Source organism: Diabrotica virgifera, chromosome 2 (assembly GCF_917563875.1).
Source record: "Diabrotica virgifera virgifera chromosome 2, PGI_DIABVI_V3a".
In the NCBI taxonomy this organism is placed as follows: Eukaryota; Metazoa; Arthropoda; class Insecta; order Coleoptera; family Chrysomelidae; genus Diabrotica; species Diabrotica virgifera.
Window position 1 is genome coordinate 197908652 of NC_065444.1, and position 21641 is coordinate 197930292.

At 31.8% G+C, this 21641-nt stretch overlaps 1 protein-coding gene across 1 annotated transcript in view; it reads left to right on the forward strand.

Moving 5' to 3' along the window:
* The window catches only part of LOC114328113 (polycystic kidney disease protein 1-like 2), a 311210-nt gene that overhangs the window by 257356 nt on the left and 32213 nt on the right, over positions 1 to 21641 (forward strand). Inside the window, exons 20-21 of the mRNA XM_050644966.1 lie at positions 5484 to 5564; positions 10789 to 10972. Of these exons, the coding sequence (XP_050500923.1) occupies positions 5484 to 5564; positions 10789 to 10972 (265 nt within the window). The remainder of the gene's footprint in view (positions 1 to 5483; positions 5565 to 10788; positions 10973 to 21641) is intronic.

Consider the following 21641-nt stretch of genomic DNA (forward strand, 5'->3'; position numbering starts at 1 on the left):
ACAATATCATCGGCATGGAGGAAGATACAAGGTATTTATGGAAACAAAACTTACCATGTCATTAAAGCATTAGATTATGACGGCAAACGAATAAACCAAACAAAAGAAATAGGTGAAGCATTCGCAGACTATTATCATAAGCTTTCCATAAACAGAAATATAACTAATGATAACACTGCCCTCCCTACGGAATTCAAAGAGCTGGAAAACCTTAATTCTCTAAACAAGCCACTGACAAAAGAAGAAATGGAGGAATCTCTCTCATCACTAAAAGACAGTTCTTCTGGTCCCGATGACATCCCTCCAGTTTTTCTAAAAAATCTCCCAGAAACGGCGAAACAAATCCTGCTTAATATCTTTAATCACATGTGGAATAATAGTGACTTCCCCTTAATCTGGAAGAAAGCAACAATCATCCCCATACTTAAATCTAACAAATCTTCACTCTTGCCTGAATCTTACAGGCCAATCTCCCTAACCTGCTCCATGAGTAAATTGCTAGAAAAAATAATCAACAAGAGACTAATATGGTTTTTGGAAACTCACAAATTATTAATTCCCGAACAATCCGGATTTAGACCATCTAGAAGCACACTTGATAACATTATTGACCTAGAAAGTCATATTCACGAAGCATTTGCTACTAAAGATAAATGTCTAGCAATTTATTTTGACATTAATAAAGCCTTTGATTCTACATGCCATAAAATCATCCTAAATAAACTACATCACTGGGGATTGAAAGGCAATATAATAAATTTCATACGCAATTTTTTATCGCAAAGAGAATTCCAAGTCCGAATTTCTGGAACAATATCATCAACCAAGAAACAATTAAACGGCACACCACAAGGATCAATTCTCAGCCCAACTTTATTTTTAATTGCTATGAATGATGTCTTAAAAGATTTAAAGAAACCAGTTGTAGCCAGACTTTACGCAGATGACATGATCGTGTTTATCAAGGGAAGATGTCTTAGCACCATGGCTCAAAGCCTTCAGCAATGCATAACATCCTTCGAACGTTGGTCTATAATGTCTGGGTACAATTTCTCCCCAAACAAAACAAATTGCATATTATTCTCAAAAAGAAACATACCAGAGCAGCATCGACCATCAATATTCCTATACAACCAGAAACTAAGCTATACTCCACACATAAATTTTCTGGGCATGATATTCGATGAACGTCTGTCGTGGAAAAATCATATTAAAACACTAACTCTTTCTTGTCAAAAGGGCTTAAATTTATTAAGATGCTTAGCAAACAAGTCTTGGGGATCTGATGGTCTAATGCTGCTAAAAATATACAGAAGCCTTATTCGATCGAAAATTGATTATGGATGTATTGCATACACATCTGCTCGCCCTTCAATATTAAAATGCTTAGATACTATACACAACACCGCAATAAGAATAATTCTAGGGGCTTACAGGACAACGCCTGTAGAAAGCCTATACTGCGAACTGGGCGAACCAGCTCTATCTTTCAGACGACAAATTCTTAGTTTATCCTATGCCTCTAGAATAGCATCAATACCATCAATTCCTGCTCACAAAAACACGTTCTGTAATCGTTTCAAATCAACTTTTCAACATAGCACCTCTCCACCACCCTTTTATGTTAGAATTCACCGGTATATATCAACGTTAAATCTCCAAAATTTCCCCAGAACGTGGTTAATGAATGAACACAGCATTCCTCCATGGATTATCAGAACCCCACATGTAAACACCCAATTGACGAAATATAATAAATACGATACCAATCCACGTCTTATATATCAAAATTATAAACAAATAGTCGCAAAATATAAAAATTATACCCACTTATTCACTGATTCGTCTAAGTCTTCCCAAGGTGTAGGAGCAGCAGTATACATAAACAATGAAACCAAATATTTATTTAAGCTTCCCAGCTCCTACAGCATCTTAAATGGTGAACTTTATGCCATATTACAAGCGTTGAAGCACATTTCCAATGCACAAACCAAACACTCCTTAATAATATCTGACTCACTCAATTCACTGAGACTCATACAACAAACCTTCACGAAAAATCCTATAGTCATATTAATCAAAGAAATATTACACAGTCTGCATCAAACAGACTCAAAAATAGTTTTTCTATGGGTTCCCTCTCATTCTGGAATCGAGGGAAATGAAAACGCTGATCGTTGGGCTTACACAGCTGCGCAATTACCAACATTGGCAGAACAATCAATTCCAGCCGCAGATACAAAACAATTACTAAAATCAATGACTCTCAATTTATGGAGTGAAAAATGGAAAACATCCACGAGCAAGTTAAGAGACGTTAAAGAAGATACTGGTCCATGGAATCCACATACAACCAACAGATCGAACCAAGTCATCTTATCTCGTCTTCGGTTAGGACACTGTAAACTTACTCATGAGCATCTCATTACCCATACCGAAGCACCAAAATGCAGAAGGTGTAATATACCAGTATCAGTAAAACATGTGCTAACAGAATGTGATGAATTTGCCGCTTACAAACAATCTATATCTGGTTATTCAAACAATATGAAAGACATTCTTAACCTGCAAACCGACTGTAAACCTCTTTTTCAATTCCTTAATAAATGTAACCTAGCAAGTAAGATTTAATTGTACACAATTTCATACTTTTGTAAACTTATTAATTGTATTCTCGTTACCCCGCTGATGACCTTCGTGGTTAATGCGGTTATTTCTAAATAAAAAAAAAATAACAACTGACAGAAAGTGGCTACTGTTCCGATTACGGGTTTTATTATAAAATTTGACGTTATCAAATATATAAAATGTCAAATGTAAGTTTTGCTTCAAAATTTTTGTGCAGAATTACAGCTACATTTGAAGTAGCTTAATAAATTCTTTTATTATTATTGATTAATAAATAAATAAACAATTTTTAAAAAAATTCAATAACATATTTTATTTTTGTTATTTTATTCACTTTGACAGAAATCTAAACACAATCATTTCTTTACTGTGTGAATGACGTTAGCTTTGTATGTTTTAAATATTAATTGCCAAAATATAATTATTTACCTTAAAATTGCAAAGCCCAATATAAAATTAGTTGTGAAAACAACTGTTTGTGTAATATAAAGAAACTTCAAAACGCAAAAATTCGACAAAAACCGCAAAAAATTCAACTGACTGACAGCCACAAAAGTAAACAAAGCAGAAACGTCTAACAAATTGTGCTTAAAATATGAAAACACACCGAATCGTCTTTTTTTGTACCTATCTCTTTTCAATACAGTGAGTCTAGATGGTTCATAAAAGTAACATGTGTTTTTGCTTAATAACAAACGGCAGCTAGTTTGTCATGAGTTTCATGCGTGGAAGAGAATGATGCTAGATAAGAAGTATGTGTTTTATCTCGCCAGGTATTAATGACTCACGGGTAAAGACTCGCGGACTCAACTGTAATGTTGTTCTGAAACTATTTTCTTGTGGAATTTTTATAATCAATTACTTTTGATGGGAAATAAGCCACAATTTTACCAAAAAAAATATTAACGTTAATAATAAAATCATTTTTTTGGTAAAATTGTGGCTTATTTCCCATTAAAAGTAATTAATCAATATAATGTCAATTTATATGTTACTATCGCTAAATTTAACAACTCTACTAGTTTTATTTTTTTTTATCTCATAATTTAATATGTTTTCCATCTTTTGCGCTATTTTGCCGGTTATTAGCACGCTCATCACTAGAGCTCGGGAAATATGCAAAATGCATATTAAGTGCATATTTGCATATTTTAGATAAACTGTATAAATGCATATTATGCATTTATTAAAACTGCATATTTTCAGATATATCACAATATAGATCTGAGGACATAAGTGGGTAATATAATGTAGCGAAGTACGTGTGATAACTAGATGGACAACATGGTTAAATTCTGTAAATTTCATAACCGATAATTTTGAGAGAATTAGGTGCTAAAAAATATGTGGATATTTTAAAAAACCGTTAATTAAAAACTAATTTGGCACCTATCCAAACCAATTTTGTAAATACTGCTGAATCAATTACTAAATTAGAAAAGCGAAAGATTCCATTAGACCAAAGTATTCAAATTACCAATTCATTAAATGAAAAAATGAAATACCTTGGTGAAACCAACAAAATGTACCTATCAAAAATTCTGCACTGTGTTAAAGAAAAATGAGTGATATCAAAAAATGATTCAAATAAAAAAATTATTTTATTAAGGCCGGTGTTTTCACCTCCCGATATAGTTCTTCGAAGGTGAAAAAACCGGGCCTTACATGAATTGTGAAGATTATTTAATTTTACAGATAGGAACCACAATTATACCAAATTTTAAAGTTTGCTCCTTTATCGCAATTTGAAGTAGAGAGAAGTTTTTCCGCATATAAACAATTATTATCTGATAGACGGCACAGTTTTTCTCTAGAAAATTTAGAATAATAATAGTCTCCCGTTTTATACCGCTCACGTGGCTTTGGGAGTATAGCAGGGTAGTCTGCTATATCTAGGGCCTACGGTATACAAGGAAGGTAACAGGGTAGTGCTACGCTTCAACCGCCTATTATTACCGCTGGTTTCACCCAAGGTACTCATTTTATCAGGCTGAGTCGACCTGGGGCCTATAAACATTTTAAACATGTCTATGTTCTTGCCGGCGCGGCGGTAGGATTTGAACTCCGGACTACCGGCACGCGAGCCAAGCACACTACCGCTTAGCTAGGCCGGCCCCCTTTAAAATTTAGAGAACATTTAATAACATAATATATCCAGTTGAGTCCCTGAATCTTTACCCGTGCGTCATCATTTTAAAGCATACGAAATAAGTCGATGATAAGTCGGAAATTGGAATTTATTAAACGCAACAGCAAGTCACTTACTGTCACTTGCTGTTTCGTTTAGTAAATTTCAATTTCCGACTTATTTCGTATGCTTTAAATGATGACGCACGGGTACACAGATTCAGGGACTCAACTGTAGTTTTAATTGTAATAATAATTTAGTAAAGAATAATGATGATGATGAATATAAAGAATAAATGAATATAATGATGTTGGAAGTAGGTAATTGAAATTTCAATAAATTCCTTTGTGATTTTAGCATAAAATAAATTAAATACCTTAAATACAAGGAATACTGCGTTTTTTATTTATATGCAATAAATTCATAAAAGCATATTTTAGTGCACATTTCAACTGTTTTGTGTGCATATTTGCATGCATATTTTAGAGTTTTGTAAGTGCATATTTCCCGAGCTCTACTCATCACTATATATGGGAACACTTTAACAGGGGAAGCTTTAATTGTGAAACGTGATAAACGTGTCATCTGTTCACAATATTTTACTTGTTACATTATGTGTGGATAGACACTTACCAAATAGCGTAATCAAAAACTATAACTTATTTTACTTTTGAGTTGATGTTTTTGCTCTCAAGTCTAGTTTATTAATTGGTTAATATTATTTTAGGTTTTTGGATAAACATAATTTATACGTAACTCATTCTGAAAAGACAGCAGAAAATATGCCCTTTTACAACGTAGCTTGCTGGTAAGTGTCAAAAAAAATTTGTCAAATATTATTTTGAAAATAAATCAAAATTTAAGAAATCAAGTAGGTATTTATTTAATGTTCCACCTTTCAAATTGAAAGTTTTTCAAAATATTTTTTTTTAATTACAGAATCTTTTTCATGTTAAGTTAGGTCTAATATAAGAGGACGCTTAACTACCCTTCCACTCAAACTAAGCGATCCACTTGTGGCTTATCCCTAGGTTAAAGTTGGTCCATTTAGCCCAGCTTTTATAGAACAAGTCTGTAATAGCATGATAGCCTTTTGAGACACTTTTACTAAGTAGTAGGGCTCGAGTTGATAAATCTCAAACATATTAAAACTTATTCTATCCAAGACTGGATAGTTGCATAGAATATTTTTAGATCGGACAAATAAGAGCTGTATTCCATTGTTTTCGAATTTCCTCATTTCCCACTTTTACCTGCCCTTTTGTTATGCTTTAGGTCTCTTATTATTTCTTTAATTTCATTCAAAGTTGGTTCTTCTTCACCTTCTTGCCAATTCTCATTTCCTTCTAGTTCCTCTTGGTGATCTTGTATTTAACAAATCTTCGAATTATTCCGCCCCTCTGTTTAATGTTTCTTTGTTCCTACAAAACTTTGTAGTATTATTTGTAGTTTCTCTGGATTTTTTAACTTTCTGGTAGAAATGTTTACCTCTTTGTTTATGTAGGCTTCTTCTATATTTTTCAATAGCTTGTATAGATGTTCCCTGGTCTTCTTCCTACAACTTATTTTATCTTCTCTTCTTTTAGCTACATAGTTTTCGATTGTATTATTGGTATTTTTTCTGTCTCTTTGTATTTTTGACCTGTTTCTATTTGCCAAAGCATTCCTATTTTCTTCATCAAACCAGCCTTTACATATCTTTATATGCAATCTTTCTATACACTTTTCCGCTGCTTCCAACATGGCTGTTTGTATGGTCTACTTCTTGCTTTGTATGGTATACTCTTCTACTTCTTGCTTTACTGGATTATCCAGATTTTTATTTATTCCATAATTTAGTCTGACTCTTAACAGGTTTTGGAATTATTGATAATTTTTCTTTAATTTGGCTATTACTAGTGTATGGTCACTAATAGTATCTATCTGCCCCTCTGTTACTCCCGCAATCGACTATTGCCTTATCGATTATCATGTTCGCTTCTGTTAGGACGTGATGTGTCTGATTTTTACTTTTCCATCAGGGAAAGTCCATGTTATCTTGTGAATGTCTTTATGATCAAAACTTGTCCTAGCTATTTTCATTTTCTCTGTAGCAAATTCGAAACTTTCTCCCATTTTCATTTGATTCGTTTCGCAAACTTGCTCCCCCTGTCATTCTACTATACAGTATGTCTGATAGAAAAAAGTTTGTGTCTTTGTTGTATTTGTCCCATGTCAACTCAAAATTGCCAGTAAACTCAAAAAAAGTAGAAGAATAAGATTGTGTAATGGTCGGCAGTTGCCCCTGAGAGCAAAAAGTTTGTGTCTTTGTTGTATATTTGTCCCATGCCAACTCAAAATTGAAAGTGAACTCAAAAAAAGTAGAAGAATAAGATTGTGCAATGGTCAGTAGTTGCCCCTAAAAGCAAAAAGTCTCTGTTTTTGTTGTATTTGTCCCATGCCAACTCAAAATTGCCAGTAAACTAAAAAAGAAGTAGAAGAATAAGATTGTGTAGTAGTCGGCAGTTGCCCCTGAGAGAAAAAAGTTTAATGTCGTTGAAAAAAAGTTTAGTTGTTGTATTTTTCAAAGAAGACAAAGAAGATTGTTTATTGATAGACAGTTACCCCTAGCGTAAAATTTTTTTTTAGCTTGACATGTTTTTCCCACACCAACCAAAATTACCAGTTAACTAAAGAAGAAGAAGAAGAAGAAGAAGAAGAAGAAGAAAAAGAACAAGAAGAATCAAATTGTACAATGTACTAACTCCAAATTGTAAGTGAATAAGGAATTTTCCCTTATTCCGCGACGATGAGCTGGCCAAATACCCAAGTAGGTGGAGGCCAATAAACTAAAGAAGAAGAAGAAAAACGTACCACCAAAAACAAGTCAAATTTATTTGTGAGGGGGACGAAATGTAGACCAGTTTTAAACTAAATTACATCAACGCTCTAGCGGGGGCGAACATACACTCTAAAATCTTAATGAAAACGGGGGTTGAGCGATACCACATTTTAAAGATCGTTCAAATACCTTTTCAAAAATACCACATACATTATATTACTTTTCAGTACATTTGGAAAACTCAAGTAAAGCCGTAAAGGATTTTTAAGGTATTCGATTTTGGCTCTTTTTATTGTGGTTAAGGTGATACAGTAGCGATCAACAGGTAGCCAAAACGCGTTCCAAGATTGCGGCTGTAATTTTGAATATTTTTTCGAGATATTTGGCACACGTATTCGTAATATAATAAAGAGTGGTGGTAAAGAGCCCAATTTGAAAAATATATTAATATGTGGAAATTACTCCGAAATTAAATACAATATTAAAAAAGCGAGCCTGTACCGCCATTAAGAAGAACAAAAAAATACACTTTCTTCAAATAAACTTTTTTATCCGATGCCTAGATTTTGTGTCATTTTGGAACTACTAATGAAATAAAAAATTTTAGTAGTTCCAAAATGACACAAAATCTAGGCATCGAATAAAAAATTTTATTTAAAGAAAGTGTATTTTTTTGTTCTTCTTAATGGCGGTACAGGCTCTTTTTTTAATATTGTAATTAATTACAAAGTAATTTCCACATATTAATATATTTTTCAAATTGGGCTCTGTACCGCCATTCTTTATTATATTATGAATACGCGTGCCAAATATCTCGAAAAAATATTCAAAATTACAGCCGCAATCTTGGAACGCGTTTTCGCTACCTGTTGATCGCTACTGTCTCCTCTTAACAGCTCTTTTTCTTTTTGTATTCCTTATAAAACGTCCTGATTAGTAACGTGGTTGGTGTAAGCTATCTTCAGGATCCGACGATAAAGCCACATTTTGAAAGCCTAAAATTTCTTGTAGTTAGTGTCTGTGAGGGCCTACGACTCAACTCCGTACAACAGTGTAGGAAACATATACAGGGTGTCCAGAAACTCTCCTGACAAACGAAGATGGGAGATTCCTCAAATAATTTTAAGACAATATAACCCAAGTCACCTAGTCCGAAGCCCTAAGGGAGCTAGTGCTCTTTGAAGATGGCGTCTTGTAATTAGATTTTTTAAAATAACTTCAGAACGCTTCAATTTAAAAAACGAAAATTGGTTTGCTTATTAATTTTCCAGTGATAAATCGATTCTATTAATTGAGATCTAGTACCGGTCATAGGCGTCCTTTTTAGGTAGAGCAACCATTAATTTATATAACTTTATATACTGTACAACTTTTTTGTCTTTAACTTTTAAGAATTTTTGACACTGGATTCTAAAAGATATTTATGATACTAAAATGTATTCTTCCTTTAAGTCGGTAGGATGCACCGTATTCTAGAAAAATCAATTTGAAAATTTTTCGTTTTTTGAATTTGAAGAAAATTCTCAAAAAAAAATGAAAAACGAAAACTGGTACGTTGATTGATCTTCCAAAGATGAATCTTGTTCATCAATTGCGAATTTCTAGTTCCGGTCATATGCTTTCGTTTTGGGTAGGTAAACAGTTATTTTAAAAACGGTGCATCCTACCGACTTAAAGCAAGTGTACCTTTTGGTACTAGCATAACTCACAACTTAATAATCCAGTGTTAAAAATGCTTAGAAGTTTAAGAAAAAAAAAGTTATGCTATCAAATAAATAACCGTTGGCCTATCCAAAAGGGACGCCTATGACCGGTACTAAGATAAATAGGCGTACCAGTTTTCGTTTTTCTAAATAGAATCTTTCTGGACGAATACATTATATAAAGCATTTTCAAAGCATTTTCGGACTAGATGACTTGGGTTAAATTGTCTTAAAATAATTATCAGTAGTAATTGCACAAGAGCTCTAAAATTATTAAATTTTTCCCGAGTGACACTTTGACAGTTTTAATTTACTGACTTTTACAGTCAAATTATGTCAAAATGTCACGAGAGCAAAAATTCTATATTAATTTCAGAGGTCGAGTGCAATTGCGATTATTTCATGAATAAAACTGTTCAAAACCAAAATGTTATTGTAATTTATTTATGTAAGTACCATTAAACACACAGTTTTTATAAATATTTGACGATTGAAAGTCATCACTTTTATAATTTTTAAAACATTAATTGTCATTAATGTCACTGAATGTATTTTTTCATAGCAACGAAGGGCATCTGACGTAATATACTTAACGACGGGAGATTATCAAAAATTATCGATTTAATTCAGATTTCTGTAGCTTTCTATTGGTCAGAATCTCCTATGAATGGAATAATCAGTAGTAATTGCACAAGAGCTCTGAAATTATTGAATTTTTCCCGAGTGACACTTTGACAGTTGTAATTTCACGAGCCGAAGGCGAGTGAAATTATGTCAAAGTGTCACGATATCAATTTTTTCACTATATTAATTTCAGAGGTCGAGTGCAATTTGTTGCGATTATTTCATGAATAAAACTGTTCAAAACCAAAATTTTATTGTAATTTATTTATGTAAGTACCATTAAACACACAGTTTTTATAAATATTTGACGATTGAAAGTCATCACTTTTATAATTTTTAATACATTAATTGTCATTAATGTCACTGAATGTATTTTTTCGTAGCAACGAAGGGCATCTGACGTAATATACTTAACGACGGGAGATTATCAAAAATTATCGATTAAATTCAGATTTCTGTAGCTTTCTATTGGTAAGAATCTCCTATGAATGAAATAATCTAAGGAATCTCCCATCTTCCTTTGTTAGAAGGGTTTCTGGACAACTGGACACTCTGTAAAATATCGTAGGAACCTGATTTGAAAGAATAGTGATAAATCATGACATTGGAATTGTTTATCCATCTTTAGAAATGCAGATATTGCTTTCATTATCCTACATTTGATTTCTACGGAATGGTCCCAACTGCCTTGGCAAAAAATATTAAACAAAGCCCTAACGAAGACAACAGAAGATACTCTGTTTTATTTTTTATCGTAAAATACTTAAATCCTGTAATTTTTATTTGAAGACAACAGAAGATACTCTGTTTTATTTTTTATCGTAAAATACTTAAATCCTGTAATTTTCATTTGATTTAATTTCAAAATATTACAAAACTTTTAGGTGCGCATTGGGTTTTTTTATTTGTGTGACGACGACAATAAACATAATATTTGGAATACGTGTTCCACACGTCACAAGTTTACTCTGGTTAACTTCCACAATAACAAGTTTAATAGTTTATTGTTTGTTATTGGAACGTATTGGCAGAATAATAATCAATTTAACAAAAAGTAGAAGTACTAGGGTAAGTAGAACATCTTCCTCCTCTTCTTCCTTCTTGTATGTAGGCTTTAAAGCCGGTTTCTTCCTCAATATTAGCCTCCTAAATTGTTTAAATTCTGACCAAGAAAAATCTTTTTCTTGGTCTGCCAATACTTCTGCATCCATTTGGTGACTTATCTCGCTATTCCTACTATCCCATCCTCTGTCATTCTACTGTGTTCGTTCCTCTCCTGTTTCCGTTTTGTCACCCATCCATTTATGTCTTCTACATTGCATGCTCTTCTTATGTTTTCGCTGTTTTCCCTATCCAACAGACTTTTCCCTGATATTCGTCGAAGTATTTCCATCTTTGTTGTTTCTAGTAGTCGTCTCGTTTTAGATGTGTCAGGTCTTTTCTCCGCCGTGTATGTCAATATAGGTCTAACTGCTGCTTTATAGATTCTTGCTTTTGTGTCTTGTCTTAGGTGTTTGTTCTTCCAGATTGTGTCATTAAGAGATCGCGCCGCTTTACTTGTTTTTAAGCTTTGTTGTCGTACTTCTTCTTCAGCATCTCCGTAACTAGTTATATCTATTCCCAGATATCTAAACCTTGTTTCCTGCTTTATTATTTTCCCATTAGTTTAGAGTTTACGGCATAGTGGGTACTTAGATGTTGTCATACATGTGGTTTTTTCTGCTGATATCATCATATTGTATTTCTTGGCTGTTGTATTAAAGATGTGCATTAATCTTTGGAGATCGTTTTATATCGATATTTCAATTGTTTTTTAGTCATTATGGTACAAAATATATTTTTCTTTAAAGACAATACTTTTTCTCCTGTAAAAAATCACATTTCAAAAAAATTTTTATTAGTAATTTTATTTATCATGGAATCCAGTTATTCCATGATTCCAGTTATAAATCCCAATTGGCTTACTGAGAAGGAACTCCAAGTATTCACTGATGCCGAATAAGGTTTATAACAAACAACTAAGTGTATTTTTTCAAAAAAAAAAATAAACAAATCCGCTGTTTTTAAGTGTATTTCCTTGTGGCGTATAAAGCACGCCACGCGTGTAGTTATGTTATAACTTGATGCGCGGCTAGTTAAAGGTTAATCTGTTTCTAACTAAATTGGAACTGATTAGAACATTACTTGGCTGTGGAAAGACCATTTCGCAGTTGTCTAGCTATAACATTATAGTAGAGGATCCGATATAAGGTCGATTTGCACCGATCTGTTTAATGGCTAAAAATTATTGGATATGTAATTTAGCATGTTAATATAATTACAAAAACCAAGGGTTGCCCGACCTAATCTTGTTCTAACTATAATTAATTAATAATTAAAAAATGACAATTTTTTCATGAACTTGAAAAAATTCGTCCCGGCTTATATTATTTCAGATTTTTTGGATCATTCTAAACAAAAAAGATCTTTTGTAATTTTTCTCCAATGTTGATCGTTTTCGAGTTAAAATCAATTTAAACCTGATCAAAGAACGAAAGATGACAATTTTCAAGGCTCAAAAATCAGAAACGAAAAAAGTCCACAGTTAGAGTAATACCACGTAAAGTAGAGTAAAACTATAATAGACAAGGCGAAAACGGCGGGTTCGAAGGGAACAATATTCCCATGAGATTTTTTTGCATAATCACATTCGTGAGACACCCCAGAATAAGGTTCAAGAAGTCGCCCACGTGAAAAGTGGGCCAATTTTTTTTAACATTTTTTTTAATCAAATTGCAAGAATCAATATTTTTGGCTCGAAGAGTTTTTTTTTAATTTTTTGGACCATTCTGAGCAAAAAAGATCTCTTATAATGTTTCTCTAAAGTTGATCGTTTTCGACTTAAAAGCAATTTAAAATTGAAAAAAAAAACGAAAAATGGCGATTTTCAAGGCTTAATAACTCGGTTAAAAGTAATTATTATGAAAGTCAATATATGACTAAATCAAAGTTTAAAGCCCCCCCTACAAGATCCTGAAGAAATGTTTGTCATTATTTTATTACTAAGCTGTTATTTTTAAGTAAAAATAATAAGCGCCATACACGTGTGCGGCATCTGTAAATGCTGAGTGCGAGAGAGAAGCCATTCCAACAGTACAATTGTGCATCTTACTCGCACTCACATTTACAACCGCGTCAATACGATGTAACCGCTCATTGTTATTCATTAAAAATTAGTAGTAAATTTATGACACAGATTTCTTCAGGATCATGTAGCGGAGACTTTAAATTTTGATTTAGTCACTTTCTGACTTTCATAATAATAATTTTTAACAGAGTTATTAAGTCTTAAAAATGGCCATTTTCGCGTTTTTCAAATTTTAAATTGCTTATAACTCAAAAAAGATCAACTTTAGAGAAAAATTATAAGAGACCTTTTTTATCCAGAATGGCCCAAAAAATCTAAAAAAAAAATTAGATCGGGCCAAAAATATTGATTTTTGCAATTTGATTAAAAAAAAATTTTTTTTTTAAATGGCCCACTTTTCACGTGGGCGACCTCTTGAACCTTATTCTGGGATGTCTCACGAATGTGATTATGCAAAAATATCTCATGGGAATATTTTTCCCAACGAACCCGCCGTTGTCGCCTTGTCTATAATACCACGATATAAAATGCATATTTATGTTTTGGATGTGGTATTACAATGGTATTAGTATTAAACTCTAGAAATTGTCGGCTTTTTTTCGTCAAATAAAACACAAGTAAAAAATATCATTTTTGTAATGATCAAGTACATAAATTCAAGCTCAAACCTCTTTCTACCAGGTCTCGATAAGAATTTTAGCCATGTTTTATTCTTAAACATATTTTTTTGTTAATGAAGAAGGTTTCTTATGGGGAGACGGGCATTAGCAACTAAAAAACAATGTTTCAGAATGAAGTAAGTCCAAAACACTTATCAGTAACTGATAGAATAAGGTTTGAAGTTAAATTTAGATACTTCGTAATTTCAAAAATAATATTTTATACTTATGTTTTTGAGGCTTGAAAATCGTCATCTTTCGTTCTTTTTTCAGTTTTAAATTGTTTATAACTAGAAAACGATCAACTTCGAGAAAATTTACGAAAGAACTTTTTTGTTTAGAATGACCTAAAAAATCTTAAATAATATCTGCCCGGGTCGAAAATTTTGTTAAAGGACACCGCACACATCTTCTGGAAAATATAATGCCACTCAAATGAAATAAAATTTACATGAATAGATGCGTCCTGAAATTTCAATAATTTGATATCATTGCGCCAACTCTGAATTTTGCTTAATTAGTGCGGTAATTGTAATTAAAGTTTATCGAAATCCCATTTTGAAGTCCATAAAACTGGCATTCATAAATAATATTAGTCTAGCGGCTAATGAATACAGTCTATTCACCACTAGCTTAAGCCGATTAGAGACAGTACAGCTAACCAAATTATACCTACTTTATTATCAATAATAATAGGAAAAGATAAGAGTAAGCCTCTGCCTTAATCCCTCGAGAAAGGTTTATGAAATAAGCGAATCACAGGATCTTTTTCCTCTCTTTGGCACACGTACATTCCTATTTGATTTTAGATTAATTTTTATCAATTTACGCTCTTGTTAATCAAAATACAGCATTGGCGCAATGGTATCAAATTATTTAAATTTCAGGACACATCTATTCATGTAAATTTTATTTAATTTGAGTGACATTATATTTTCCATAAGATGTGTGCGGTGTCCGTTATAAAAAAAAAGTCATTTTTTAATTATTAATTAATTATAGTTAGAACAAGATTACAACCCTTGTTTTGGTAATTGATAACATGCTAAATTACATATCCAATAATTTTTATCCATTAAACAGATCGGTGAAACCTTATATCGTATCTTAGACTATTATGTGTTAGTTCAGAGAAATAAGGAAAAAAATGCCTGTTGGTGACACAATCCCTTCCAGGCCGAAACCAAATTTTTTGAGTAGTATGGACATCTATATTAATAACCTATATGTTTCCTGCAGCCAATTTTGATGATATATATAGTTATAAACAAATGAAGAATAAAAAACGGTAAATTTTCGCTTTTTTCGTCTATAACCAAAAAGTTAAGTATTTTAAACAAATTTGAGAGTAAGAAACTCATAAATCGTATAAAAAACTTCAATATGGCGTTCGCTGAATATGTCTATCCTTATTGGTTGCTTAGAAAATTGCAAAATAAATAATAAATTTTGAGTTTTTATAAATATTCATAACTTATGTAAAAATTAACTTAGAAAGTTCTTATTACACGGAATGCTGAAACTTCTGGTGCTTAGATCATACTTTAAATTTCAAATCAATTGGTCAAATAGTTTAAAAGGTATTTAATTTGATTATACCAAATTAATTTTTTTTTAACGCTATAAGTCAGAAAATTATGAAGTTACACTAACACCTTGGATAGTTTATGAAAGAAGAAGATTTGTACTATTAGTTTAATTTAAAAAAAATGACAAAAAATAATTCTAAATACTGCAAAATTATTTTACAAAAACAGATGAATTAAAAAAAGGGGGGCCTAACTTCGTCCCTAATTGTCATAGGACAATTGTTTTTCTTTCTAAATGTGTATAAAAATTCAGTCTTTCCAAATATGAAAAAATAATTTTTCTGCGGGTAACGGTTAAAAAGTTATTCTAATTGTTTATAAGTAAGCAAAAAATCGACGTGTTTTTGCAAAATAATTTTACACGGTTTAAAATTACTCTTTGTCATTTTTTTTTTAATAAAGTCAATAGTATAAATGTTCTTCTTGCATAAACTGTCAGAAGTCTTACTGTAACCTCATAATTTTCTGACTTAAAGTGTTGCAAAAAAAATGAATTTGGGATAAACAAATTAAATATCTTTTAAACTATTTGACCAATTGCTTTGAAATTTAAAATATATTTTAACCACATGAAGTCTCAGCAATTCGCGTAATAAGAAGGTTCTAAGTTATTTTTTACGTAAGTTATGAATATTTATAAAAACTCAAAATTTATGATTTATTTTGCAATTTTCTAAGCAACCAATAAGGATAGACATATTCGGTGAAAGCCATATTGAAATTTTTTATACGATTTATGAGTTTCTTACTCTCAAATTTGTATAAAATGCTTAACTTTTTGGTTATAGACGAAAAAAGCGAAAATTTACCGTTTTTTGATCTTTATTTGTTTATATAACTATGTATATCATCAAAATCGGCTGCAGGAAACATGTAGGTTATTACTATAGATGTCCATACTACTCAAAAAATTTTGTTTCGGCCTGGAGGGGGATGTATCACGAGAAAAATCTTATTTCTCTGTACTATGAAGGTACGCAAATTCTGTCGATGTAAATAACGTTCACCTACGAGGCTCGTGCAGCTGGGAAGTCATGGAACTGACCTTCTTGTGTATCCTCAAATGTCTCTACACCTTCTTACAGCACTTGAAATCCTGGATTTGTGGATGCCCTTAAGATCTGCAAGATATTGCTGCGATCGTCCATCTCCAATTAAAGCTACAATTTCGGCTGCTTGTTCTGACGTTAAATTACTCATTTTTTCTAAAATCCTCCTTATTGAAAAATCAAGCAGACATAATACCCCAGTAAATGAACGGGAAATTCGGCGATACCGTGTAACTTTCAGGGGCAACTCCGAATTGAATGAAAATTTGGATTTAGGTTCTACTTACCCTCCACTTCAAAGTTGAAATTGTGCCGTTGGTTGCTTTTACTTGGGGGTGACAGTCACCCCTTCTCGAGGGTGAAAAACATACGTTCAAGATAAGACCGGAAATGGATAAATTGACTGATTTTCAGCAACTTTTGTTCCATAGAGTCTTTTACGTAAGTCAATACTTTTCGAGTTATTTGCCATTGAAAATGTTGATTTTTCGACAAAAAAACTACGTTTTCAGACGGTTTTTCGCAAATAACTCAAAAAGTAATAGTCCAGTCTTTCACGGTTTTTGCTCTAAATTTTAAAGAACCGCTTGGATTGACATGAAATTTGGCATACGCATAGCTTACATGTCAAAGAAAAAAAGTGATATTTTGCCGACGTGTGCTTTTGCCCTGGGGGTGACTTTCACCCCCTCTTGGGGGTGAAAAAATATATGTCCAAAACAACTCCGGAAATGGGTAAACTGACTAATTTTAAGTAACTTTTGTTCTATAGAGCTTTTTCGCCAAGTCAACACTTTTCGAGTTATTTGCGAGTGAATATGTTCATTTTTCAACAAAATAACCACATTTTTAGACGGTTTTTCGCAAATAACTCAAAAAGTAAGTATTTTGTCGAAAAAACCGTTCTTAGCAAAAATATAGCCTATAAAAAATTTAAAAAAATGGTGTACGCGTTAGGTCTCTAGATCTCGTAGAACCAGAGTTATAGCTAATGAAATATAGATTCATATTCACCAAATTTCAAATAGAATATTTCGACGTGAAATATCCAAAAAATTAAGCACATTTTGGGGAAAACCCATTTTAACGTTTTAAAGTGTTTAAAAAAGCTTTATTTCTGTTTTTACGAAAAGTTTCTAGCATTAAATTTAAGCAAGTTACGCTCAAAATAAAGTTGGTCCCTTTTGTTTTTGCAAAAAAAAATCGGGAAGACTACCCCCTAATTAGCAACTTAAATGAAATTAATCGTTGCCGCTCCATAAATTATTTTACTTATATTGTGTTTATATGATATGTAAGTTTCTTCGATTCAAAGTGTTTATTTTTGAAAAAATTTGGTCTCAAAATAAAATTTTTAAAAATTTAAATTTTGAAAAATATGCTTTTTTTCAAAATAACTTAAAAATTGTTAAAGATACCAAAAGTCTCGAAATACAAAAAAAGTCAGATTTGCTTTTTTGAATATCATATATTTTTTTGTTTTTCTGTTAGACAAAAATTTATCAAGATTTGGTGTTTCTAAATTTGCATACATTCGTGATCAGTGACTCGTTCAACCCCTTTTAACTACAGCCGTTTCAATAATAAGGACTTTGAACCGATGAAACTTACAGATCATATAAACAGTATATACACGAGTCAAGAAACTTGTGAAGTCGTTACGATTAAGTTCATTTAAGATACTAATTAGGGGGTGATTTTCTCGATTTTTTTACCAAAACCAAAAGGGACTAACTTTATATTGAGCGTAACTTGTTTAATTTTGATGCTAGAAATTTTTTTTATAAAACAAAAATGAAGCTTTTTTTAAACACTTTAAATAAGTTTAAATGAGTTTTCCCCGAAATGTGCTTCATTTTTGGTTATTTCACGTTAAAGTATTCCACTTGGAATTTGACGAATATGAACCTATATTTCATTAGCTATAGCTCTGCTTTTTCTAAATAAAAAAACGTGATATATTCACTATTTTTTTAAATTTTTTTATAGGCTATATTTTTGCTAAGAATGCTTTTTCGACAAAATACTTACAATTTGAGTTATTTGCGAAAAACCGTCTAAAAGCGTGGTTATTTTGTTGAAAAAATGAACATATTCACTGCCAAATAACTCGAAAAGTATTGACTTAGTGAAAAAACTCTATAGAACAAAAGTTACTTTAAATTAGCCAGTTTACCCATTTCCTGACTTTGTTTGGACGAATATTTTTTAACCCCCAAGAGGGGGTGAAAACAACCCCCAGGGCAAAAGCACATATCGGCACAATATCATTTTTCTTTCTTTGACTTGTTAGCTGTGTGTATGCCAAATTTCATGTCAATCCAAGCGATTCTTTAAAATTTAAAGGTTTTGCAATATTTTACCGTTAATGAATGGACTATAAATATTATATCGAAAAACATATCCTTAGCAAAATGTAGCTTATAAAAAGCCCAAAGAAATGGTGTATCAGTAAAGTCTATCAATCAAGTAAAAACAAAGTTGGAGCTCATGAAAAATTCCAAATCTAATTCCAAATCGAATATTTCAAGGTGAAATCACCGAAAGATTAAGCACTTTTCGGGAAAAACCCATTTAAACTTTTTTAAAGTGTTTATAAAAAGCTTTGTTTTAATTGTTAACAAAAGTTTTAGCATTAAAAATAAGCCAGTTACGCTCAAAATAAAGTTGGCCCTCTTTTTTTTTGTAAAAACTCATGAAAACCTCGCCGTGTTTAGCTCCCCAAATGAAATTAATCGCTACCGCTTTACAAGCAATTTACTTACCTATCTATTTTTTATATGATCTGTCAGTCTCACCGGTTTAAAGTGTTTATTTTTGAAAGGGTTATAATTGAGAAAGCTTGAATGGGTCACTAATCAGGAGTGTATGTAAATTTTGAATAGCCATATCTTAACCAATTTTTGTCTTACAGGGAAACAAAATGAAACTAGCATAATTTTTAATAACAAAACTTACATTTTTTTACTCTCTAAGATTTTTCTTATCACTAATATTTTTTAAGTTATTTTGAAAAAACAAATTTTTCAAAAATTTTTAGAATTTTTTTTCTTATTATAAAACCAAATGTTTTCAAAAATAAGCACAAAAAAAACCAATCAAACTTACAGATCATATAAACAATACACATACAGTTAAAATAGATGGTAAAGCCAAACATTAATTTCATTTAGGGTGCTAAATAGAGGAAGGTCTTCGCGATTTTTTTTTACCAAAAAAGGGGCCAACTATTTTTTTCAGTGTAACTCGTTTATTTTTGATGCTGTAAACTTTTGTAAAAAACAAATAATACGCTTTTTTTCGATACTTTAAAAATGTTAATAAGGTTTTCCCCGAAAAACGCTTCTTTCTTCGGTGATTTCGCGTTGAATTATTCGATTTGGAATTAGACGAATAAGAACGTATTTTTTATGAGCTACAACTTTGTCTCTACTCAATTTGTTGCCTTTACTGGTACACCATTTTTTTCGTTTTTTTATAGGATACACTTTTGCTAAAACAATTTTTTTCGATAAAATATTTACTTTTTGAGTTATTTGGGAAAAACGGTCTGAAAACGTAGTTTTTTTGTCGAAAAATCAACATTTTAAATCGCGAATAACTCAAAAAGTATTGACTTATGTAAAAAACTTTATAGGACAAAAGGTGCTTAAAATAAGTCAATTTATCTATTTCCGGCCTTATTTTAAACACGCGTTTTTCACCCCCGAGAAGGGGTAAATGTCACCCCCCAAGTAAAAGCAACCAACGGCACAAATTCAAACTTGTAAGTGGAGGGTAAGTAGAACCTAAAACCAAATTTTCATGGAATTCGGAGTTGCCCCTGGAAATTACACTCCAAAACGGTTATTTATTGGGCTATACTGCCGTCCTTAGGAAAAACACCGCATATGCAAAAATTATGAAAATTGAGTTAGGCGCGAAAATTAGATCTAGAGGGTTTATATTACATGATTATTTAAGAAAAGTACAGTATTTACAACCCAACTATACAGGGTGTCCCGAAAAGATTGGTTATAAATTATACCACAGATTCTGGGGTCAAAAATAGGTTGATTAAACCTCACTTACCTATATACAATAGTGTTCACAAAAAAATTTACAGCCCTTTGAAGTTACAAAATGAAAATCGATTTTTTTTAATATATCGAAAACTCCTAGAGGTTTTTTATTGAAAATGGACATGAGGAATCTTTATCGTAGCAACATCTTTAAAAAAAATTATAGTGAAATTTGTGTACCCCATAAAAATTTTATGGGGGTTTTGTTCCCTTAAAGCCCCCCAAACTTTTATGTACGTTCCAATTAAATTATTATTGTGGCACCGTTAGTTAAACACAATATTTTTAAAACTTTTTTGCCTCTTAGTACTTTTTTGATAAGCCAGTGTTTATCGAGATATTTTGAGTATTTGTCGAATCCACCACCTATTTGTATATGGTTAAGTATGATTATTAATCTGTTAATAATCTGAAAATTTATTTTTAACTTAAAGTTTTTGGTATATTTTGAAAAAGAAGCCACATCTCGATAACAGTTGACTTATCAAAAAAAGACTAGGAGACAAGAAAGTTTTAAAAACACTGTGTTTAACTAATGGTACCACAATAATAGTTTAATTGGAACGTACACAAACATTTGGGGGGTTTAAAGGAACAAAACCCCCAAAAATTTTTTATGTCAATATAGTAAAAAAGTAGCCGCATCTCGATAAAAACTGGCTTATCGAAAAAATACTAGGAGGCAAAAAAGTTTTAAAAACGTTGTGTTCAACTAATGGTACCACAATAATGAATTAATTGAAACGTACACAAAAGTTTGGGGGGGTTCAAGGGAACAAAATCCTCATAATTTTTTTATGGGGTGGACAAATTTCACTATAATTTGGTTTTAAGGTGGGCCTGTCATAAGAATTATACATGCCCGTTTTCAATAAAAAATCTTTGAGAGTTTTCGATATATTGAAAAAAATCGATTCTCATTTTGTAACTTCAAAGGGCTGTAACTTTTTTTATGGGCACATTTGTACTAAGGTAAGTTAGGTTCAATCGAACTATTTTTGACCCCAGAATGTGTGGTATAATTTATGACCATTCTTTTCGGGACACCCTGTATATTCTGAAAGAAATACTAAACCTAGCATCTACGAAAACATGCGACAAACTAAGGAAAAACCCCGTAACTAGAACATTACTTAGGTAAAACCCCGCATATACTTGTCGGAGTCTGCAGTTACTGTGTTTATTCTAAGCAATACCCAATTGCGGTGTTTTTGCTACGTAATTGGCGCGATTTTTCAATTTATTTAGTTTC